Source organism: Diabrotica undecimpunctata, chromosome 5 (assembly GCF_040954645.1).
Source record: "Diabrotica undecimpunctata isolate CICGRU chromosome 5, icDiaUnde3, whole genome shotgun sequence".
Classification (NCBI taxonomy): domain Eukaryota; kingdom Metazoa; phylum Arthropoda; class Insecta; order Coleoptera; family Chrysomelidae; genus Diabrotica; species Diabrotica undecimpunctata.
This window is the reverse complement of record NC_092807.1, coordinates 14,652,312-14,678,854: the sequence shown is the minus strand read 5'-3', so window position 1 is coordinate 14,678,854 and position 26,543 is coordinate 14,652,312. Positions and strand designations below refer to the sequence as shown.

The 26,543-nt window shown below is 31.9% G+C and overlaps 1 protein-coding gene across 9 annotated transcripts in view; it reads right to left on the bottom strand.

The window, feature by feature from the left end:
• cyst (rho guanine nucleotide exchange factor 18 cysts) overlaps positions 1–26,543 on the bottom strand; it is a 252,082-nt gene that overhangs the window by 121,162 nt on the left and 104,377 nt on the right. For 4 of the 9 annotated variants that reach the window (XM_072531558.1, XM_072531556.1, XM_072531559.1 and 1 more), the window contains exon 2: positions 13,220–13,488. The exons of 4 other annotated variants lie outside the window; for them this stretch is intronic. In XM_072531558.1, coding sequence (XP_072387659.1) covers positions 13,220–13,316 — 97 coding nt within the window. In that variant the 5' untranslated portion in view covers positions 13,317–13,488. The remainder of the gene's footprint in view (positions 1–13,219; positions 13,489–26,543) is intronic. One more of the 9 variants, XM_072531557.1, reaches the window with a different exon arrangement.

The window sequence follows — 26,543 nt, the reverse complement described above, 5'->3', positions numbered from 1 at the left end:
GAGAGAAGCGATGCAAAATCCGCATGTTAAAGATTTTAAAAAAGATCAAGAGCGTGCTTCCTTAGCAACGGGAGTAAGTATAGCCACTATAAAATGGATCTCTCGTGAAATGAAAAATACAGAAGAAGGTGCTTCTACATCATTTTCGACGCCCAACAAAAGAATGAGATCTGCTCCAAAATCCAACTTGGGCGATTTTGACAAAGGTTTACTTCGGCGTATAATAATAAATTATTATGTCACGGAAAAACGAGTTCCTACGTTGCGATATATAAAAAAAAATTTAATGAAGACAATATTTATACAGGGTTGCATGAAACTTTGAGAAAAGTGATGAGAGATATGGGATTTCGATGGAAGAAAGCGAAGAATAATAGGAAAATCCTAATGGAAAAACCCGATATACAAGTGGTCCGGAGGAAGTTTCTCAGAAATATTAAACAGTATGGGGAAGAAAATCGGCCCATGATTTACATGGATGAAACTTATATTCATTCCTGTCATACCCATGACAGATACTGGGAAGACAATACCAGCGAAGGTTTGCACAAGCCAGTGTCCAAAGGGCAAAGGCTAATTATTGTTCACGCCGGCGGCCAAATGGGGTTAACAAAAAACGCATGTTTGACATTTAAATCTGATACGAAGTCTGGCGATTATCATTGCGAAATGAACTATAATAATTATAAAAAATGGATTCATAAAAAACTTATTCCTAATATACCAGCCCGTAGTGTATTGGTTATAGACAATGCATCATACCACAATGTCCAAGTGCAAAAATGTCCCACTATGGGGTGTAGAAAAGACGAAATGAAGGAATGGTTAACACACATATCTCTGTAGGAGCTGGGTTGTACGCTTGTGCGTGTGTTTTTATTATTATTTTTAGGCTATTTTCTTGTGGCATAATAATGTAATTTACTATTTTTATTGGGAATAAGCCACAATTTTAGTTTAAAATAAGTTTATTTTGAAGTTTCGAGTTCCACTTTGGAAATCGTTAACTCAAAATACGAAATACCAATAAATTAAACAAATTTTGTTTTTGTTACTTGGTAAAAAAATCTTCTAATAATTTTATTTTATCTGACTTATTCATATTGACAACTCAGTCACTATTTGAGATATATTTTATACGATATATTTCTACAAAATCTCCTTACGAAAATAAAATATTGGGGAAAGTTAATAAAGTTATACAGTTTAGTACCTAAATACCGGATGTTGACAGCCATCCATCTATTGTAAAGAAATAAACAACAAATTAAAATATTTATGACTTACTAAAATTTAGAACTACTGTTCTTTTATTCTTACACAGTTTACTGTAACGCAAATGTAAAGCTTTCATCTCTACCAATATTCCTCTTATAAAATTACAGAACGAGACATTTATAGAAGTGTTCGAAAAAACTTCCGCTTCAACATGACTGAATGGTCAATATTAATGAGTCAAATAAAATATAATTATTAGAAGAATTTTTTTACCAAGCAACAAAAACAAAATATTTTGTATTTTGAGAAAAATTTCCGAAGGAAAAATTGAAACGTCAAAATAACATACAATATAGACATATCATAGAAGTTCTATTAATAAATAAGGTCACTCTCTGTAAACTTGTAGTACGGAGTGTACCAACGAGGCGAAGAGACCGAGCGCATTATGTATCTCTTTTCCTCCGAATGTGTTCTCACTTAATTTTCTACGCAAGTGGACAAATTTGTCAAGTATCACCTTAAATTTGACAAGCTGTACCAATAATTGAAACTTGGACTTAATCACCGTGATCAGCATCAGGAAATAAGTAAGGCAGTAATACTTACATGTTGGTCTGAGGATCTGTATGTTTTCCACTCTTTTATATGGACATATCAGAGAAGAACAAAAAGAGCATTCAGGTCTTTGAAATGTGGTGCTACCTTAGTATTTTAAAAATGTTGACGGATAGGACGCGAAACGAAAATGCACTTCAGAGGTTGAACAAAGAGGTATTGACAAAACTAAAAAGAAGACAACTTCAGTAGCTATATATCTTTACATATGGGAACATCCATAAACTACGTCGTAGAGAAGAGGGAGGAAGCGACTTTGCTTATAAAAGAAAATAAAGTGTAAACTTCTGCAGAAGAAAAATATCGTTACTACAGAACAAATTCACACTTATTACAATCTTCTTCTTCTTCTTCAAGTGACTTCTCCGCTACGAAGTTTGGCAATCATCATTGCTACATACATTTAGAAACATTTAGAAACAGTAAGCGAATTCATCTACCTGGGACAGATAATGAAAGTTAACAAAGAAAATCAAATTGCCTAAATTACCAGAAGGATCTTGAAAATCACTAAAATATGACAATATTTGAATACCAGAATTTATGATCAGTGTATCCTCCCTATACTTACGTACGGTTCACAGACGTGGACACATATGGATAAAATAGTAAAAGTACAAAGAGCCATGGAAAGATCAATGCTCGGGGTGAGATTTATAGACAAAAAAACAAACAAATTGATTAGAAGCAAAACCAAAGTAAAAGACGCAGAAGAACATGCTGCCAAATTAAAATGGAGCTTCGCAGGACACAATGCCCGACTAAAGGATAAAAGATGGAACCACGAAATACAAAAGTGGAGACCATGGTTAGGAGAGAGAAGCAGAGGAAGAACACACATAAGATGGGCTGATGACATTACGAAGATCGGAGGGCACAACTGGAAGCAAGTGGCGCAAAATTAGAAAACACTGGATTGATTTGGGGGAGGCCTATGTCCAAGTGGGATTACTTAAGACTGAAGAAGAAGAAGAAAGGTTCCTATTGGTCATAGAAGGTTCTCTAAAAAATGTGCTTTTTTCTAGCTTTTGGGTAAGCCTAGTTAAAAGTGCGCGGCAAAAAATATCAAAGTTATTATAAATGTTTATAAGCTAAAAAGTCCGCCCCTTTTCAAACGGTTTTCTTAATAACAATTTTAATAAAATCTTTTTTATAGAAAAGAAAGTTTTATAAAAAGTTTTTTCAATACATTTTAAAATTGAAGCCTAAAGAATCGATTAAGATCTGCTAAATACTTCTAGAGTTACCTACTGTATGGGCCAGTAATCTCTCTCCGTTATAAACAAATTGAATAATTTATAAACTATTTGGTCCATCTAGCTGAGATGTAGCACACTTTAATAACTCATAAATTACCACAATTTCCATTAATTATGTTACATGTCATTATGCAAAAAACGAAGTTATTAACATTTTTAAATTACTGCATAAATTAGGGTTTTTGCAATTATCTCGGTCACTTGTTTATCTATATTAATTTAGAAACTCACAAATTAAATAACCTTTTAAGACCTACAACTTTAGAATCATTTGTCTCTAAAATGTATAAGAAACTCTTATACACAAAAAATAATTTTTTTACTTTTTATAATTGTTTAAAGAAAACATATAATACGGGTATTATTCCGAGAGATTGGCTCAAATCAACATTTATTACATTACCAAAAAAACCCAATGCAAGGGAATGTAATAACCACCGTATAATTAGTCTAATGAAGCACACACTAAAAATATTCTTAAAAATTATCCATTTAAGAATTTTCAGAAAATTGGAAGAAGACATCACTGAAACCCAATTTGGATTTAGGAATGCCATGGGTACAGGAGAGGCATTATTTGGATTTAACGTCCTCATGCAAAGATGTATGGATGTAAACCAACCACTCTATGTTTGTTTTATTGATTACAATAAGGCGTTCGATAAGGTCCGACACAACCGTCTTATACAGTTACTTAAAGATCAGCACATTGACAAAAAAGACTTAAGAATAATAACTCATCTCTACTTTAACCAAACAGCAAAAGTCAGAGTAGGCAAAGAACTTTCGAAGGAAGTAGAGATAAAAAGAGGCGTAAGGCAAGGTTGCATACTCTCCCCCTTATTGTTCAATCTATATTCGGACGAAATAATTAAAAAATCACTTGAACATGTAACAATTGGAATAAAAGTCAAAGGCAGGCCCATCAACAATATCAGATATGCCGATGATACTATACTAATTGCAGAGAATATACAAGATCTACAGACACTTTTAGATAATGTAGTAAATGCTAGTGAGGAAAGCGGACTAACGCTTAATGCTAATAAAGCAAAATTTATGACAATTTCCAAAACACAACAAGACATTTTAAACATAAGAGGGGTTCCAATAGAAAAAGTAAAAAAATACAGATATCTTGGTACAATTATTAATGAAAATAACGAGTATACGGAAGAAATAAAAATGAGAATTGGACTAGAGCAACATTTAATAAGATGAGAAAAGTATTATGCAGTAGAGACCTTAATATTGTTCTGAAGCTATTTTCTTGTGGCATTTTAAATTAATTATTATTTAAATGGGAATAAGCCACAATTAAAGGTTAAAATACGTTTATTGACGTTTCAATTTCCACTTCGGAAATCGTTCTCAAAATACAAACATTAGTAAATTAAACAAATTTTGTTTTTTGTTACTTAGTGAAAAATTCTTCTAATAATTTAATTTTATCTGACTCATCTATATTGACAATTCAGACATACCTTATACATTTTAAAGTAGACGACTTTAAAATGATATTGCCAATATTGTTGAGTTGCGTTCCTGGGACGACTTTACTTATAAGATAGTTCATTCGATTACATGAAATCAACTTTAACTTGAGAATATCCGTCAGAAAAGATCGTAACATGTAATTCGTCTTTAAAAAGACAAATACATGCCATGATGACAGTAAAATTCTCCTGTTAGTGATTCCATAGTAAATTATGAGGGAAAAACCAGGAAAAAACCTAAGTATTTTTCACTAAGTAACAAAAAACAAAATTTGTTTAATTTACTAATGTTTGTATTTTGAGAACGATTTCCGAAGTGGAAATTGAAACGTCAATAAACGTATTTTAACCTTTAATTGTGGCTTATTCCCATTTAAATAATAATTAGTAGAGACCTTAGTTTGCAACTCAAAATAAGAATATTACGTTCATATGTGTTTTCGGTGCTGCTGTATGGGGTGGAGGCCTGGACCTTAAAGAAAGAGGTGAGCGATCGACTTGAAGCATTCGAGATGTGACCTACCGAAGAATATTAAAAATAAGTTGGGTAGACCGAATAACAAATGTTGAGGTCCTCAGAAAGATGACAAAGGAAATGGAAATCATGAATACGATTAAGATAAGAAAGTTACAGTATCTCGGCCACGTTATAAGAGGGGATAAATATGTGTTGCTACAAACCATAATGCAGGGAAAACGAAGTATTGGAAGACGACGCATCTCCTGGCTCAACAATCTGAGAAAGTGGTATAATTGCAGTTCCGTCGACTTATTCAGAGCTGCAATCTCAAAAGTGAAAATAGCTGTGATGATTACCAACCTTCTTAGAGGAGACGGTACCTAAAGAAGAAGAAGAAAAAACAAATCAAAATCAGATGTACGTCTTCACGGATTTGTCATAAGCCACCCCTCATATACCTTTATAACGTTCAAATATCGGTATAATACTTTTACATTGTTAAGTCTGCCTCTTCAAGTCACTGTTTAAAAAAAATACAGAAAATATTTCCCATGCTCCAATTTTTAATTTAAGTAATTTTTCAAACACTATAAACATAAATATTTTTAATGTAATATTGTTTCCATAAATAACTTGTTTTGTTCACGATTTAATTACTTCTCAGTCGTATTTTCTGGTCGTAGAGAAACTACATTTTATTCTCAGTTAGAATGAAAATTGAATCTACTCGTGGTTCATTTACTCTTAATTACCACTCGTAATCAATCTTGTGCTCGGACCGAATTTTCACTCTAACCTTATATACTATTCCATAACATTTTGAACTTAAATTCCATTTGATTACTATTAAACGCAATTTCGTAGAATTATTTTGCAACTTCCACGAGAGAACAATGAAAGGAGATAAAGACTTTAATGATCAATAAATTGTTGCACTTTGTGATTATATGAACAGTTCATTTGTGCGTCCACTTTTCAAAGCGCTGTATATTTATTTCCTTTGATGAATCTAGTTTAACTTCAAATATAATAAAAGTCTGGTAACTAGGTTAGGAAAAATATGTTGTTTTGTACTCCATTAAATATAAATGGCTGGGAATTTCCCCGGCTTTAATACAATCAAAGACAATGGCGAATGAATGAAAAAGTAACAGCACCTTTAACTGTTTTATAACACAACTATTGTGAAAATATTACCGGGAGACTTGAGAGTGACCGAAAACTATTTCACGGTTTTATATTCAGCCAGATTTAATACAGAAGAGGGTGGTAAAAACTCCATTTTAGTAAGGGTGTTAGCAGTCTAAACAGTTTATATACAGGGTGTCACATAAAATATGTGTCATAAGTTATACCACGATTGTGAGGGATGAGAATAAGTGGATTTGGCATAACTTACCTATATGCAAAAGTGCACTCAGGAAAAGTTAAGGGCTGTTAAAGTTACAAAATAAAACGGAATTTTTCCTTGGTCAATACATTCGAATCGTATGGTTTTACAATGCACGTTAATTCTCCTGCAAGAATTACTAAAACAACATCTACCATAATTGATTATATTGTGTCAGATTTCTTACCCCTTGATGCACTCTCTACAATTATTAATGCAGAACTATCTGATCATGAAGCAGTATATACCAAGTTAACACTCTTAACAAACAATCGACGAAAACCCAACGTTTAGGTAGGATTTTTCCGCTCAGAACTCTCGTAAATTTGAAAATTTGTGCTTGATTTTTGGGCGGCACTTTCCCTCTGTGGGCATGGACTATAATTTCAGTAATTTTTTAGATAAGCTTGTCTGTATTTTCAATAAGGCATTTCCTTTCATTACAATTAAGTCAAAACATCACAAACCTTGGACTACCAAATGTATTCACGTATCAGCCAAGAAGGAACGGGTAGGAACTCCATTGGATAATCCTATCAGGGAAAATGAATCAATCCCTGCCTTCCGCAGATTCCAGGTGTTTCCTGGCCCGGGAAACTAGTACCTGTTTAGGGTCCCTCGTCCAGGGTTACGGATGAAGTCCACAACGGCATTAGTGGCGGGGAAGAATATCTTCACTACGGCATGGAGGGCGGAAGTGGCAACCTTTGATTTTAGGGTTTGTATAGAATCAAGCTGCTGCCTTGTAGTTATAGTCGTTGGATCGTCAAAGGCTAGAGGAAGAAAACCTTGATCACAAATTACCCGGTCCTCCAGGTTGGGGGTTGTGGCATTGGACTGGTTCTCCAATACTCGTCAAAATTTTAACATACCAAAAAGCCTAAACAAAGCCTCGGAACTAGATGGGTTTTCAAGGAAACGACCAAAGCTAAGAAAACGGATTATGAATATTGGTACATGGAATATACAGGGGATAAAACAAAAGATTGATATCATTGTGCCTGATCTAGAACAAATGAAAATGGATATTATAGCACTAACTGAAACAAAAAAAAAGGAACTGGCACTGATATGGTAGGAAATTATATACATATATTCACTGGAGTCCCGAAAGATAAAAGAGCCGCTAGGGGAGTATCAATACTAATAAAGAAAAAACTTAAGAATAATATCACAGACTGGAAAACAATTGATGAGAATATCCTAAGAGTAAATATAGACATATATGGGCACAAGATTACCATGATAGCCGCTTATGCCCCCTCTGATGATGCAACAATCAACGTGAAAGAAGATTTCTTTCAAAAAATCGAGGATATACTTAACCACAGAGAAAAAACAGAGAAATAATTATGCTTGGGGACTTCAATAGTAGAACGGGATATCAGAAAAACAGTAGAGTAGTAGGACCTTTTGGAGAAATGGCAACTAATGATAATGGCGGTAGACTTATACACTTATGTGAGAGCTATGAGTTAAAAATTAGCAATGGATTCTACAAACATAAGGACATACATAGATATACCTGAATTCAACAAACACGCAATCTAAAATCAGTCATCGATTATATTATTAGTAAACAAAAATCTGTATTGCAGTGGAATGATGTAAGAGTTCTCCGAGGAATAACATGTGGATCCGATCACTACTTAGTAAGAGCGAAAATTTTGTTCCCACTTAAGATAATACACGGAGACCAAAACCTAGAAGACAAGCAAGACTTGCAGACGGTAGATACTCCGAAGTACAACTTCAATAGTTTTATAAATGATAGTACTAAACAGCTATACCAACGACGACTGGATGAAAAACTACGAGAAATAGAGAGACAAACATTTTCAGATATTTACGAGAATATTATTGCTAGTTTACACCAGGCCTCTAAGGAGACACTCGGGACGCAGCAAAACAAAATTAGTAACAAAATATGGTGGAACGAAGAAATCGAATATATGGTAAAACAGAAAAAAGAACAGCATCTAAAATGGCTAAATACAAAAAATACTGAAGACCATCAAGCTTACAAAGAAGCCGATAGACAACTACGAAAAATGATAAAACAAGAAAAGAATAAAACATGGGATCAGAAATGTCAAGAAATCAATACATACATCGGAGGGAAGCAATGTACAGAGGTATGGAATTTTATACAATCAGTAAAAAATACAGGAAAAGACAAAGCACACATACACATCATAAAAACAAGACAATGGAAAGATCACTCCCCAACACAGTCAGTACATATACAAGGAGAGGAAGCGAGGGTAGACATCGAAACAGTAAGGAAGGCTGTAATGACCCTAAAGAATGGTAAATCCGCTGGACCTGAGGGAATCTATGCTGAAATGCTTAAGAATGGAACTCATAAACTATTTGAAATATTAACTTATGTGATCAATCAGTGTCTAAATGGACACACAGTACCAGAACAATGGAGAACGGCATACATGTCCTCAATACACAAAAAGGGGGACAAAAGGAATTGTAATAATTATAGAGGCATATCGGTAACCAGCACCCTGAGCAGACTGTATGGACGAATTTTGAGAAATATGATCGAGGAAGAATATAAGCACAATGAAGAGGAAGAACAAAGCGGGTTCCGTGCAGGAAGATCGTGCACCGATAACGTATTTTGTCTTAAACAAATAATAGAAAAAAGATCGGCTAAGAATCTAGAAACTCATATTACTTTTGTAGACCTGCAAAAAGCATATGACAACATCCCCTTAACAAAACTGTGGACAACGTTGAAAAGATCTAACATCAACCACACATTGATAAATGCTGTACAAGAACTATATAGAGACTCTAAGGTACAGATAAAAACAGGAAAATATCTAACGGAAGAATTCCCGGTTACAAAAGGCTTGCGACAGGGATGCTGTATCTCACCAACCTTATTCAAGATATATGTTGCAGCGGCATTGGAAAGATGGAAAAGAAAGGTACATAGGATGCGTATAGAGCTTAGCAATGAATGTATATATACACTCCAGTTTGCTGATGACCAGGTAGTGCTAGCGACCGACAGGGAAGACATGCAGTACATGCTAAGAAAACTGATAGAAGAATATAACGACTGGGGAATGAATGTCAATACAACAAAAACCAAATATCTTTGTATTGGAAACGAGTCAGATAACATAGACCTCGAAAACGGACAACATATTTCCTGCTGTCAGAGCTATGACTACTTGGGTGTTGCCTTTGACAATACAGGAACTGATACACGGGAAATAGAAAAACGAATCACTCAAGCAAAGAAAGTCTTAGGATGTCTCAATAGTATACTGTGGAGTAAAGAGATAACGAAAGGAAGGAAATTTAATATATATGAGACCATGATTAAAACTACTCTTCTTTATGGCGCTGAAACATGGAGAATTAGTGAAAAGAACAAAAAGCGAATAGAAGCAGTAGAGATGGATGCAATGAGAAGATCTTTAGGTATTTCCAGACGAGACCGAATCAGAAATGATGTAATAAAACAACGTATGGGAATAGAAGGAAATATAACTCAAGATATAGAAAAGAAACAATTAAGGTGGTATGGGCATGTTCAACGGATGCCAGCATCAAGACTCCCCAAAAAAGTAATAGAATGGCAACCGATAGGTCGACGGAAAAGAGGAAGACCCAGATTAGAATGGCAACACGGCGTAAACAAGTCCATGAGCGAAAGAAATTTAACAACAAACGACTGCGAAGATACGAAGAGATGGTGTTTAGGTATCGGACAACGTCGAAAGACGTTCTAAACCGATGTATATATATATATCAGCCAAGAATATCCGTCCACTACTGTACATCAAGAAATTTACTACCAACGTCTTTGTCACTGAATATATCTCCAAGTACAGAGGAACCTATCTAGAACTTATTAAAACAGCTAAAGAAATCTATCAAAATCGTCTGGCAAGCACTAAAAATGTTGCAAAAGAAACTTGGTCTATAATAAACGTTCTTCGAAATAAAACTAACACAACTCAAACATTTTTTCTTCCAAACCCTGAAAACCTAAATGAATACTTCGTTAATGCGAGTAAAAATATAACATCAACTATTTTGCTACAAGATCCTATTTCCTATCTCCCCAATTCAAAAAAGCTTGATAAATCAAAAGCAAATCTTCCTGTAGTACTGATGAATTATCCATAAAAATTTTCTTAAATCTCCCAAAAAATGTGTTGAAAGTCCTGGTTTCACTAATTATTAATGTTTCCTTAGAAGAAGGTATATTTCCAGAGTGCCTAAAGACAGCCATTATTATTCCCCTTCATAAGAGTGGTGAAAAATCGAATGTCTGTAACTATAGACCTACTGGCTTACTACCGGTCCTATCCAAAATTATTGAGAGACTTATAAAAGCCCGACTTACGTCCTTTCTCGTTATAAGCAACAGTTTATCAAAAAGTAATGTACCAGTGATGCTATGTTTTCTGTTCTACATGAGATTTTTTTGTGACTATGCCAAAGCTTTTGATTGTGTAAATCACGGCAGTTTGATAAAAAAACTAAATTTCTACGGAATTCGAAGTACTTATTTGAATTGGTTCCAATCTTAGTTGAGGAATAAAAATCAATTAGAGCTAATGATACTGACTCTAGTCACAAAAGCATTATATGTGGAGTACCACAAGGTTCAGTATAGGGTCCTCTACTCTTCCCTATCTTCTACGCTTCTCTTTTAACGTCTTTTAGCATCTTCCAAAATAACATATTTTTCTTTGTTCGAGTCTTATCTTAGATATGGTCTTACTTTTTTGGGGTTACAGTATAGCTGCCCAATCTGATGTTATTTTTAAATTACAAAAAAGAACAATACGGTATCTACAATTTTCAGTGACCATAAAGCGTATTTCTATTCTATTGGCATGCCATGGCCAATCAAAACGAAGTAGCGAACAATTCTTTTCCCGATTTTGCTTGATTTTGGGGGGGTTCCAACCCTTCCCTCCCCCCTCCAACTTTTCTGGAGTATAACATTGGATTAAAAACGGGACGTCAATAGAATGAATTACCTATTTTACAACTTTTTTGTCTGTTGCTATTTGTTTTGTAAAATCATTAATTTATAGCCAATTTTTTAACTGTCAAGCTAAAATAATACAATTAGGTATAGAGATATTAAGTTTATTATTTATAGTAGGTAAATTGTTGCTTCGTTCTCTATTCTCTTCGCTGTTAATAGTGATTTGACTGTTATTGTGAACAAAAGTGTTGTTTGAATTAATTAATTTGAAAATGAACAATTACAGTTTTTCTGAAGCGGCAGAATAACAGTTTAAATTTAAATTTTAATTTTAACAATAAACCGAATTTTAGAAGCTGCTAATGCATTTATACTATATTTTATTTATTTCATAGAAAAATTGATTTTTTGTACTTTGTGTATCAGGGTTTATAAATTACTAATTATATACTGTTTATTTTCGAAATTAAAAGAGCTAAAAAATTAAAATTTTTATTATAAAATACATATTTTAAATAATCTTTTTTAATGAGATTTTATTCGTTTTTAAATATATCAAATTTTTTAAGAAATAAATTTATTTACTAACAATTTACAATAATTTTATTATTTTTATATTAATAATATTAAATATTTTTAGAGATAAGCTTAAAGACAGATTTTTTATTAAAATTTAGCAAAAAATTAAACTTAGGATTAAAAATTTTCATATTTTAAAGTTTGTTATTATTTTTATAAATTTTTTATTAAACAATTTTTATAATTTGATTTTTCAAAATATGTGGTATTCATTATTAAAACGATGTAGAGCCTGTATACAGGAAGGGGTAGGTCACTTAGAAGACTTTTTAAATTAAATTATTATATCTTTTGTTCCTATTTGAAAGTTAATAATAATTATTATTAATTAATAAAAATATTTACTAATAAAAATTATAATTTATTATTAAAATTAAACTTAATATTTTTAAAAATGTAATATTGCCTTTAAAAAGGTGTCTGTATGTTATAAATTAATAAATTTACAAGCAAATGTCACCAGAGAAAAAGTTGTAAAATAGGTGTATCATTCTATTGACGTCCCGTATTTAATTCAATATTATACTACAAAAATTTTGGAATGGGGAGGGAAGGTTTTTAGAGACCAACCTAAAATCTAGAAAAATCGGTAGAAAAATTATTTACTACTTCGGTTTTATTGGCTATCACCATAATATAAATATAAGATAACTATAATATAAATTTTCATAACAAAAATGTTAAAACGTTTTGAAGCAATATTAAAAAATTCAGTTTTATTTTGTAACTTTAACAACAGCCTGTAACTTTTTCTGGGTGCACTTTTGCATATAGGTAAGTTAGGTCAAAACGACTTATTTTTATTCTTGTCGTGGAAAACGTTGTCGTTCCTGAAAAGTCGTGGTATAATTTACGACCAATCTTTTTGTAACACCCTGTATACTGTTTTTGATGATTTGCTGGTAAGATTTTACTGGCGTGTGTTTGTTATTAGTGAAAATGTACAGTAGTCTTCACATCTGGTAGTAGCTCCCTGGTAGGTTTAACAGATTTTATGTCAATTCAGAATCTATTATTAATCAAGATGAAATCAATTTGTTTCTTACGATTATTTCTAGAGATACCCGCTAAAAATAATTAAAGGTATGTTAATGAGAGCATTTAAGTAATCGTAGGTTATACAAAATAAAGTTCCTTGTGACAAAAACGAGTGTTTTTTACTTATAAATAACAATAGAATAAATTATAGCTATATCAAAAATTATACATATTTCTAATAGTTACCTTCTAGAAGACAAGAGAATCCCATAATGGAGAACAAAAGTACTTTTATCCTGGTGCACAGACAGCATCGATTGGTGTCGACCGGAAGCAAACTCATCCCCCACAAAACATCATTATTAATTCACTTCAAATACTGTTCGAAATTGTTTTTGTTTTGTCTATTGTTCGTCGGTATTTGTCACATAATAAGTATTCAATAATCAGTGGTTAAAAGGGTAAATGAGTGTGACATAATTGAATGTGCTTTTGCTATTTGGTTCAAGATTCTGCTGCAAATTGAAGATTAAAAAGAGCGTGGCATTTGGGGAGTGTCGACAGAAGTGAATACTTCTTATAGCGTGTTATTGATAAATGTAGGTTAATGAAATTGTATGTCTACTTATTACTGAATGGTTAATATTTTTTATAATAACACTACACATTCAGTTTTTTCAAATTAGAAAAATCATAAATTTTTTCTTTAAAAATTTTGTTTAATTATTTTAGTAATTTTCAAAATTTGTTAGATATACTATAGAATTTATTCATCATATATATTTTTAATATTATCTATATAATTATTTATAATTTTTTATGATTTTAGTTAAGAGTAATGTTAAGAGGTATACATGAAAAATGTGTTGAATATAACATACCTATTTACAACTTGTATATCGATTTCAAACAGGCGTTTGATGGAGTAGATCGACAAAAGATGTTAAAGCAACTATCTATGTTAGGGATACCCAATAAGTTGGTTAAACTTATACGAATGACTCTGGAGGGTTCCAAAGCTATGGTGAAAATAGATGGAGATATGACGCAGGCCTTTGATATTGAAAATGGAGTTAGACAAGGGGATGCCTTATCAACAACACTTTTTAATCTAACTTTAGAAGCTGTTGTTAGAAAACTGGATATAAACGGCTGTATTAATACAAGATCTATGCAAATATGCGCATATGCGGATGATGTTGCCATAATAAGCCGCAACAAAAGTGTATTAAGCGAAAAAGTTATAGAACTGAAACGAGAAGCTGCTACGTTTGGTCTATATATAAATGAAAGCAAAACAAAATATATGGAGTGCACAAAATCGAATGAACATGAGAATCTGAAGGTAGACAACCATACCTACAAATATGCCTCCACTTTTCCCTACCTAGGCTTAATAATAAATGACAACAACAACATCAGTCAAGAAATACAAGCACGGATTCTTAGCGGTAATAAGTGCTTTTATGCATACAAAGACTTAATGAAAAGTAAGTTACTGAATCGTGAGTCTAAGCTGAGAATCTACAAAACAGTAATTAGACCAGTGGTCACATATGGATGTGAAACGTGGACCCTCTCAACCACTGATGAAAATCAACTGAGAATATTTGAGCGCAAAATACTAAGGAAGATATTTGGACCAACCCAATGCAGCGATGGTTCGTGGAGAATTAAAATGAATCACGAGCTGGATGAACTAATGCAGAGCGCAGATATTGTCAGATTTGTAAAGTCACAAAGACTAAACTGGCTTGGTCACCTAGAAAGAATGCCAGATAATCGAGCTGTAAAAGTAGTCCAGAGATGGAAGCCCCAAGGAAACAGAACAAGAGGAAGGCCCCGTAAAAGATGGATAGACGACGTAGAGAGGGATCTTAAAACCATGAACATCAGGCAGTGGCGAAGGAAAGTATCCGACAGGGCAGAATGGAAGAACATTGTTAAGCAGGCCAAGACTCACAAAGGGTTGTAGCGCCATTAGAAGAAGAAGAAGATGATTTTAGTTCATTTTTTTAAATGTTTTATAATTTTTTATAGTAAATAAATTAAACAAATTTTTTATAATTTTTATAATTAAAATAGTTTTTATACCTAATTTTGTTTAAGTTTATATAATTTTGTTTTATTTTGTTTAATTTTATTTAATTTTACTTCATTTTATTTGATTGTATTTAATTTTATATAATTTGATTTATTTAATTTAATTTAATTTGATTTTAATTATTTTTATAATATTTTATGATTTCATTTAATTTTTTATAATTTCTTATAATTTTTTATACTTTTTTATAAATTTTTGTGATTTTTTATAATTGTTTATAATTTTTTTTTTAGTTTTTTATAATTTTTTATAGTTTTTTATATTTTTATTCAATTTAGTATAATTTTAGTTTCCTCTTCTTTTGGCATCATAACCTTGGATGGGTTTTTGCCTGTCATCCTATGTCGTTCCATTCAGATCTCTCTTGGGCCCTTTTCTTCCATTGTCTTATATTCATGGTTTTCAGGTCGTCTTCTACGTCATCCAACCATCTCGTCCTGGGCATTCCTTTTTTCCGCCTTGCTACCGGCTTCCATTGTAACATCTTTGTCATCTTCGTGTCTTCTTGTCGCTGAACATGTCCCACCCATGACAATCTTTGACTTTTTATAAATCTTACAATGTCATACCCTTCATTTAGTTCATTAACCTCGTAGTTTCTCCTGATTCTCCATGTGCTGTCTTCCTCTTGCACCGGGCCATATACTTTTCTTAGTATCTTTCTCTCGAATGCCCTGAGTTGGGCTTCCTCTTTTTTCATCATTACCCAGGTTTCACAACCATAGGTTACTACGGGTCTAATCAAAGTTCTGTAGATAGACATTTTGATTCTTTTGTCTAATAATTTCGATGTTATCAATCTTTTATTAGCATAGTATGTACAATTTGCATTGGAAATACGTGCATTGATTTCGCTACTTACGGAATTCTTCTGATCGATTTCTGTGCCCAGATATGTGAAGACATTCACATTTTCAATGATATAGTTGTCTATTGCTATATTATTTTCATTCTCAGGTGTTCTGTTGATGGTCACGTACCTAGTTTTTGTTTCGTTTATTTTAAGCCCTCTTTTTTGTGCTTCAGGATCAATTTCCTTGAACGTTTCCATTAGTCGTGTCTTGCTTCTACTAATAATGGCGAGATCGTCTGCATATTCAGTAATTTGTACTGTTTTGGTGTTTATATGGCCGATTACATTGGTTTTTCTGATGACTGCTTCAAGAACTAGGTTAAAAGTGCGTCTCCCTGTCTCAACCCATGTTGATGTAAAACAGGGGCGGCAGTTCTCCATCAACTCTAACTGCAGCTTTTGAACCCTGCAACGTCCTGCAATTTTTATGGGGCTGATATATATTTTTTTTTTTGGTATACCTAGATTTCGGAGGTCTTTCCAGCATTTTGTCTCTTTTCACACTATCAAAAGCTTATTTAAAGTCGTATTTCGTATTCATAAGCTTTCTTTTGTATTGTTCTAAGTATGAATATGTTGTCTGTAGTGGTTCTGTTTGGTCTGAATCCATTTTGATAAACACCAATTATATTTTCGGAGTATTTTGACAATCTAGTGTAGATAATGCCAGAAAGGGTTGTGTATATTATATTTAGCAATATAATTGGTCTGTAAGTCTGGCATTCCCTCTTATCTCCTTTTTTATATATTGGCTGTATAAGACTTACTGCCCATTCCTCCGGCGTTTGATCGTTGGTCTATACCAACTTTATCATGTAATGTATTCGTCCCCAGAGTTCAGGTCCTCCATATTTCAACAATTCTGTCGTTTGAACTACTTCTTCATAAATCGGATTTTCAATGTGCTGCTCCGCCGTAAATTTTAGTTACTTAATTCTATTTAATTTTACTAAATTTCCCTTTATTTTATTTTATTTGATTTAAATTGATTTAATTTGATTTAATTTTTATAATTTTATTTAATTTTATTTTAACTATTTAGTCTTTTAAAAAGTTTCTAATTTTTTAAAATTATTTATAATTTTTTATATTTTTTTATAGTTTTTTATAATTTTATTTAAGTTTATATAATTTTGTTGAATTTTATTTAATTTTGATTAATTTTATTTAATTATATTTAATTTAATTTTATTTTTTTTTATAGATAGAATTTAATTTTAAAAATTTTGATTTAATTTAATTTAAATTGATTTTATAATTTTCTGTATTTTTTATAATTTTTTATAATTTCTTATGATTTTATTTAATTTTTTTATAATTGTTTATACTTTTTAATAATTTTTTATAATTTTTTTGATAGTTAATTTTATTTAATTGTTTTAAGTTGTATTTAATTTAATTTACTTTTATATAATTTTGTTTAATTTTGTTTACTTTTATTCAATTTTATTTAATTTATTTTATTTTATACAAATATTTTAAAATCAAAATTAGCCAGTCGTTCTCCAGTTGTTATAAACAAAAATTATCAAAATAAGTGTATTTTTGTAAGTACAGTATACTCCCTCTATAACGAACACGGTTATTACGAGTTTTCGCTTATAACGAGGTACATTAGATGTAAAGTGAAATTTCTATTGAACTATAACCCTCTATAGCGAGGAAATTTGCTTATAACGAGATAAAATAAGATTGAAAAACGTGTTTTTTTACGTTTTGGCCCGACCGTAGCTATAAATAAATACCCGTTTTAACTGTGTCCATAATAAACTTCTTACAATTTATGATTCTTAGTCGGAAATTTACAATTTATGATTCATAAGTGTCATTGTAGGGGGTTGACCATTCACACCTAATAATATAGGTCCTAATAGACAAGATGTGGAAAGTGTTTTAAAGGTTGTCAGAAACTTTATCCAAAGAAAAAACGCAAATGAAGAAGCATAAAACTGTTTCACATCTTTAGAAAATATGATAGATAGAATACTGGACAATTTAAAGCAGTCAAAAATGACAGACTTCTTCCAATTGCAGACGCAGTAGTTTATGTAGTATTCTTGAAAATACGTTTTATACAGATTTACAGAATACAGATTTTTGTTTTAACGTATATCATTGGCAATAAAAGTAAACAACTTTTTTTTAAAAACGCCATTCATACAATATTTATTAGCATCTTATATTGCTCCAAATGGCTTCACTATAGAAAGTTAATGTTTTAGAAAACTACATATTCATATGTATGCACAGTATTATTGTTGTAGGATATAACGAGATCCGCTTATAACGAGGTAATTAGTCTTCCATTTCAGTTCTCGTTATAGAGGGAGTCTACTGTATATTATATATAATACGGTTTACCGCAAGGTTACTACACCCGTCTCGATTTTTCGAGTCACGCTAAATAGGATTTCACGCGATAAGAAGTATTCACTTAAAAATGCAATATTCTCTAATGTTTCTCGGTTATTGTCATAAAAAATTAACAATTTAGATATTTTAAACAAATTATTGTAATAACAACAATTAGCACTTATAAACAAAATATTTGATTAATTATATTTTTAGAATTTAACCACAAGCAAAATTTGTAAAATTGCTCTCTATATCAACATCCAATTCTATTTTAGTGAAAATTCTACCTTTGGCCTTACCCCTTGACTAAATGGCACGTGATAGTCGGTGGCCAGTGGAAAAACTACGGCGTTTATAATTTCATAACGACTTTAAGTGATGACGCACATTTATCCACGCATATCACGAGATTCACAGTAGCAACTGTTTAAATAGTAATAAATACTTGAATGAATTATATCACTTGAAAAAGATAATCTGTCACCGAAACTTCTGTCAGAAAAACTTTTGTTTTATTTACCTCGTTCGTATTTCTTGACTCTATTGAATAACAAGTAAACTTTCATAGTTAGACTGAAAGATAAGTTTTCATCGTAGTCACGGCGGGGTCATTCGACTGGTACACTTAAATGAATTAATAGGCCATTAGTGTAGAAGTCTGAGCACTTATTAAAACTGGTAATTAATGTAATAGTTTCGTCAACTGCAATTACTGCATTCTTAATGAAGCGCCTAGTTGTCGGTTTTTGCCGGCATCAAAAAATTTACTACTTCCTAACGTTTATCATGAACTTGGCAATTGTAATTGAGGAAACGGAAATCAAGGTGATAAACAAGATGTTTTGTAATATAATTTTGGAATAAATCAAGATACGGGGTCTGGACGCAGACAAGCACCATTTTCTGGTTATAGCCAAATTTAAACAAATAATTTTGTTTAATACGGAAACAATAGATTCTGATATGGAATACGTGCTTTCAAAGACAAAAAAATATCTGACTATCAACCAACAGTGCAGACCACTTTGTGATCCGTAGCAAATCAAAATATTGACGAAATCTGGGAAATAATTAAAAATTCAATTGGTCACATTCCTAATAACAGTAGGAAAAAAAGGAAACAAGTCCTTGAAATGTATAACTGAGCCTGCAAAATATGGAATTAAAATATTTTCGAGTCAATTATATACTGAAGCCACAAGGCGGTGAACGGCAAGTAAAACATGTTGTGGAAACATGGTTTTGAATTTGGTGAATCCATACAAAGATTCAAGTAAAAATGTAACCACGGACAATTTTTTCACTACAGTTGGCTTATATTGCATTCTTGGGAGATGACTTTATTTGGTGAAGTGAAAAAAAAAACAAGTGGAGTTTTATTTTTTTTTGATTGTAAATAGTTGGTGTATTTACAATAAAAAAAGTTAGAGTTCGAGTTTATTTAACTACATAACAAATACAAATATTGTTTGTAGCAAGTCAAAAAAAAATACATAGTAGGTATATAAAAAAGGAATATAAAACGTAACTTAAACAAGAACACATATTAAACAGAAAAAGATTTATGGCAAAGTTACGGTAAACAGTTCAGTGGATGATCTGCAATGAGTCACATATTCTTCTGAACAGTAAAAGCAATGTTTCAGAAGATATTCTGTTATAACTTTTTTGAAACTATTACAGCTTAGCTGTTTAATACTTTTTGGTAAAATATTGTAATAGTTATAATTAATGCAATTTTTATCTGAAAGACGTAATCTACAGCGACTTGTTCGTAGGTGGTGACAGTTTCGCGTAACGTGGACATCAGACTGCTTTATTAAATGGGCACGTTTTCTGTGAATTTCAGTTAGAACTTGAAATATTAAGAGAGAAGGTAGCGGCATAATTTTGAATTTGATAAAGAAAGGTCGGCAGTGGTCTAGATAACTAACTCCTGCTAAAATCCTGATAGCTTTCTTTTGCATTCTAAAAAAATGAAGTGCATTTGTTGAATTGTCCCATATGATTACACCATAGTTTAGGTGAGAGTGGAATAAAGAAAAATATGTCATTTTTAATGTTCCAAAGTTGACAACCCTTTCTAATTGGCGAATAACAAATAATGAACTTAATAGCCTTTTCTTTAGTTATGAGATATGAGTAGACCAGTTCAGTCGATTATCTATGGTTATTCAGAATAGTTTAACAGTCTCTTTGTTATCTGGATCATTGTGTAAATTACTTGCAGATATAACCAAATTTTGCGTTTTATCAGAGTTAAGTTTTAGATTGTTTGCAGTTAACCATGTGCTAGATTTAGTAGAAACTTCCTCATGAGACATTTTTAAATCATCATTATTTTTTCTTGATATAACGTATGTCGTATCATCTGCGAGTTGTATGGATTTGTACGGAGGTATGAATTTGGGCAAATCGTTGACATAATTAATAAACAAAAGAGGTCCTAAGGCCGAACCTTGTGGGATTCAATGTTTTACAGATCCAAATTCGGAGAGATAACCTTTAGACACAACTGTCTGGTGTCTGCTACATAGATAAAAAGTTATAAGCTTAAGAGGAATACCTCTGATTCCATCGTAATTTAATTTTTGGAACAAAATGTCGTGTGAAACGCAGTCAAAAGCCTTCGACAAGTCGCAAAGAGAAATTGGTATACGATTGCCGCGTTCAAGCCCCTCAATCACCTCGCTTCTGAATTCATATTGTGAGTTGCAAAAGTAATTATTTGACTCAAAATGGGAATAAAATTGCTGTTTGATAACCTTTTCAATCACTTTCCCAACAGTAGAAACAATGCTTATGGGTCCGTAATTGTCAGTTTTTGAGGACTCACCTTTTTTAGATAGGAAGTACTTTTGAGTATTTTAGTACTTCTGGAAATACTCCAGTCGATAGAATTAAATTAATAAGATGAGTGAAAGTTGTTAAAACTATTTGGTAAATAGTTAAAACTATTTAGTAAGTTTTAAAATTTTGCTATTAATTTCGTGAACGTTCCTACAATTAGAACTGCTAAGAGACTTTATTTTTTGAGAGACCTCTTCTTCCACAACGGGACGAGAAAAAAGGACTTGCTCGGGGAAGGATGATGTCTATAATTGAAGAGGACATCGACATTAATAGTGAGAAAAGATGTAATTATATTCTCTGAAACTGTAGTAAAAAATTGATTTATTTCGTCTGGAGGTAGATCAGGTTGTACCGAACTGGATCTTGTGTTGTTTCTTTCGAAATATACAATTTTCCAGCAGTCTCTAAGATTATTATTGGAATTAGTAATAAAATTACAGTAAGCTGACTTTTTAGCAATTTATAATTTCCGATTATATTCAAACTTTGTTGTTTATATACTTTGAACAAATAGGGTCCTTAGTGGCATCTGCAATGTGTTTAATAAGAGAAAGATTAGATCTGTAAGACCTTAACTTATGCTTTATGCTCAGAGTCAATAAATAAAAATTGAGCTCGATGGTCAGAAAAACAAGGTTCAAATACGTCGACTCTGTAGATATTTTCAGAAAAATTTGTCATAACGTTGTCGATGCAACTACTGGTCTGTGATGTGATTACTATTTAAATGGGAATAAGCCAGAATTAAAGGTTAAAGTACGTTGATTCACGTTTCAATTTCCACTTTGGAAATCGTTCTCAAAATACTTCTTCTTCAAGTGCCATCTCCGCGGCGGAGGTCGGCAATCATCATAGCTATTCGAACTTTTGAGACGGCTGCTCTGAAAAGTTCATTTGATGTACATCCGTACCACTCTCTCACGTTGCACAGCCATGACATTCTACGCCTCCCAATAATACAAACATACAAACAAACATTATTTATCAAAATACAAACATTAGTAAATAAACATTTGTATTTTGATAACGATTTCCAAAGTGGAAATTGAAACGTCAACAAACGTACTTTAACCTTTAATTGTGGCTTATTCCCATTTAAATAGTAATTACTTTAACATGCCACAAGAAAATAGCTTCAGAACAATGTCTGTGATGTGATTCTAGTATAATCGTTTAAAAGAAAAAAAATGTGTACCTTTCGAGTAATATAAAAGTCCAAATTGTAGAGACCAGCACAGTGTTATGAAGATTAGACTAACCTCCAAGTACGTGCAACTTCAAATTGTTGGTTATAATATTTTTATGGTACTTTTAAGGCGCAAAAACTGTGTTTTTTAATTATTTTTATTTTATCAAATCAATATTTTAGAGTAAAATTAGCAAAGTATTTTAAAATTATGTACATAAAAAAAGCTTTAGTTTGAGCTGTGTTAATTTAAATTTGACGCAATAGTGTACGCAAAATTAACAATTGAAGGTCCAAAACGATCAATGTTTCGCCAAATTTAATTTTTGAAATAACTTTTGTAATTTTTTTTTATGTAAATAGCATTTCTAGCTCTTTTAATTACAAATCGAATGAGGTCTTCGTAAAATCTGATCGGTGAATTCCTTTTCGAGATACGTTTAATTATTTATAAAAATTCTTAATTGTTTATAAATTTTGCAGCGTCAGAACTTTTTTTAACGATAGAAATCAAATTCTAAAGGGATACCCTTCTTGGTCGATTATATTTTTATGTAAAAATAAAAATATTTACTCAAAAAAATATCACGACTCTGTGAATAGAAGGGACATGTTTAAAGCAATGAAAGAGCTAGGAATACCAAATCAGTTGGTAAATTTAACAAAACTAACTCTTGAAAAAGTTGAATGTAGACTATGAATTCAGGGAGAACTGTCTGAACCTTTTAAAACAAATAACATTATCTGTAGCATTAAAAGAATCAGCTACAAAAATGGGTTTAATAATAAACACCAACAAAACGAAGTATATGAAAATAAGCACGCGACCACAAATCCTACGCCCACTTGTTATAGAACACGACGTCATCGAAGCAGTGAAGAATTTATATCTGGGAGCGCTCCGTAACACTGAAAATAATACTAAAAAACAGAGATAAACGGCAGAATTTGCACGGATAAACAGATGCTACTTTGGGCTCAATTTCCTCCTTAAATCCACAATTATATCGAGAAATACAAAAATAAAACTGTATAAAACAATTATACGCCCAGTCCTAACATATGGGTTAGAAACCTGGACTATAACAAAAAGTAATGAAAACATGTTAGGATGTTTCGAAAGAAAAGTGCTAAAGCGAATCTATGGAGCAGTGAATGACAATGGACTGTGGAGAAGACAATACAACTTCGAACTTTATAGAATATACCAGGAACCAGAGATCGTAAAACATATTAAGATAAGACGTCTGAGGAGGATAGGGCATATAATACGGATGGAACAAAATAACCTAACAAGAAACACGCTCCTTAATAGATTCATTGGTCAGAGAAGAAGAGGAAGACTAAGAAACAAGGTTCCTTGATAACATCGATGAAGACATGAGAAATACGGGAATACGTTGGCGGAGAAAGACCATAGATAGGGACGACTGGAGAGAAATTCTTGAGGAATCTAGGACTCATGCAGTGTAGTAAAGCCATAATGATGACGATGATAACATAATTTAGAAAGATATGTGAATAGTCACTAAAGTTTTAATAGCAGATAAAAAAAAATATCGCCAATATTCACAATATGTTACGCTACCCCAGATAAAACGAAGGAAATTGGTCCATATTTAACGGAGATATACTAAATTTTTCAGAGCACCACGGATTTGAAGTTCCGAATTAAGTTTTTTTCTCGCCGGGTCGACTGAAGAAGAGTTCCTCTACTACCGAGACAATTCGACTACTCAAAAAAACAATCAATTTTACTCATGTTTTTTTGACTATAAAAAGCGTTTTTATATAAAAATTACAAAATATAGACTTTATTAAATGGCGCCGAATTTAATTCTTAATTGTTATAAACAAAGTAGTGGTGATTTTTTAAATAAATTAAGCTAACACCACTTCTCCTGGTCGTACAAAACTTTTTTTAATTTTTGTCTTGACTTCAGCTAAAAGAATCAATAAGTTAAGTTAAAAATGTGTGTAATGTGTAGAGAGCGGTTTTAATTTATAACGCAAAGGTCGCCCCTACTTCAAAGCAATAAATAAGGGTTTGAAAATTTTTTTGAGCAAATATTTTTATTCCTGCATAAAAAAATAATCGATCAAGAAAAGAATTTGGCTCAGGCCCTGCAAAATTTATATGGGCAAATCCACATTATTTATCATTTTCAAAAAAAAAACTACGATTTTTAAAATAATCGCTCACCTTTTAAACGTGTTTTATTACTTATAGTATTACTTGAAAATGAGGGAAAACCGCGCGTGATAAAATTTAACGAACCGCTGAATGGTGTAGAAAAAATGTATAAATTTATTGAAAAAGAAGTGCTCGATTTTTATGGCTTTAATAAACCATAAACACATAATGTTTGTGGTTTATTATTAGGGTCTATTTTTCATGGCACAGACTTCTACATACCATAGTTTTTTTTTTTCAACAACGAATAAAACATTGTTTGCAAATTTATTGCAAATCCGTTGAATGCTGAAAAGGTTATGTAGAAAAATGTAACTTATTCTTTAAAATAAACGCAGTAAATTCAGCGTTTTTTATTTAAATTAACAATTCTTCGTCTTACAAACTATTAATTAATTTTAAAAATAACCTGAGAACATTTTAATATACAAGAAAATAGTATATTTATTGAAAACAACTTCGAAAAATCATTTAGAAGTCCTCTGAAAGATAGTAAGTCGAGGCGTCTATGAAATTAAAAATAATGGGGATTTGCCCAACGTGGAAGTAACTAGAAGGATAGGAAATGAGGCGGAAATAATATTAACTATCAAAAGACGAAAACTTGAGTACTTAGAACATGTGATGAGGGGGCAAAAATACGCATTATTACAACTTATTATGCAAGGCAAAATCCGAGGAAAGCGAAATGTGGGAAGACGAAGAATATCCTGGCTTAAGAACTTACTTAAGGGAATGGTTTGAATGCAGTAGTGCAGAACTTTTTAAAGCGACAGTCAACAGAGTCCGCATAGCCATGATGATTTCCAACCCGATTCTTAAATGTACTTACATTTAAGAATTTTTATAAACAATTAAACTTATCTCGAAAAGGAATTAACCAAACTATCTTAAGATAATGCTTTTGCATATAAAAAAAAGTTTTTTCAAATTAAAAAGTTGATTTTTACAAAAGTTATTTCAAAAATTAAAAATGGCGATGATATTTTTGGGCATTCAATTGTTAATTTTGCATAAATCATTGGGTCAAATTTAATTTAACATAGCTCAAATTAAAGCTTTTTATGTACTTTCTTAATATTGTGCTTATTTTATCCTACAATATTGATTTCATACAATAAAAACACTTGGAAATACACAGCTTGAAGAGCAAAGAAATAAGAAACAGGAAGCGTACAAAAGATGGCTGAACACTAAGAATCTTGAAGATAAAGAAATATACAAAGAACAGCAAAGAATATTTAAAGATATGACAAGGAACAACAAAAATGAAACATGGGATGCAAAATGTAAAGAAGTTGACTGTTGCATCGGAGGAGCGCGATCATCAGCGGCATGGAAATTAATAAAAACCCTGAAAACCGACACATCAAATAAAAGTCGAATACAGCCCATCCAGATAGATACATGGAAAGATCATTACGCAAGGGAACTGAATGAAGACAGAGATATTAATAATACTGACTCACCTCAACGAATACGAGTACAAGGTGAATATGTAAACATGGAAGAAGAACAAATACAAGAAGCGCTTAAATCGATGAAGAATAACAAAGCATCCGGACCGGAGAACATACCAGCAGAACTTCTAAAAATCGGAACACCAAAACTAATAAGCTATCTTAAAGTGCTATTCACAAGATACTTAAATGGGGAAGAAATCCCGAATAGTTGGAAAGAAGCATGGATTACTCCAATTCACAAAAAAGGTCCAAAAGATATTTGCGGAAACTACAGATGTATCTCTGTCACCAGTACCTTTAGCAGGCTGTTTGGTAAAATCTTAAAAAATATGATTGAGAAAGAATACGAAAAGAATGTTGCAAGAAACCAGGAAATACATCTTTTATTTGTGGATCTCTCAAAAGCATATGACACGATTCCTGTGAGAAAGCTGTGGCAGTGTCTTGAATGATCTTCATTAAATAGCACGATCATCGCCGCAGTCAAACAATTATACAATAAAGCATCATCAAAAATCAAACTAAACAACACCTTATCAGAAGAATTTCCAGTAACAAAAGG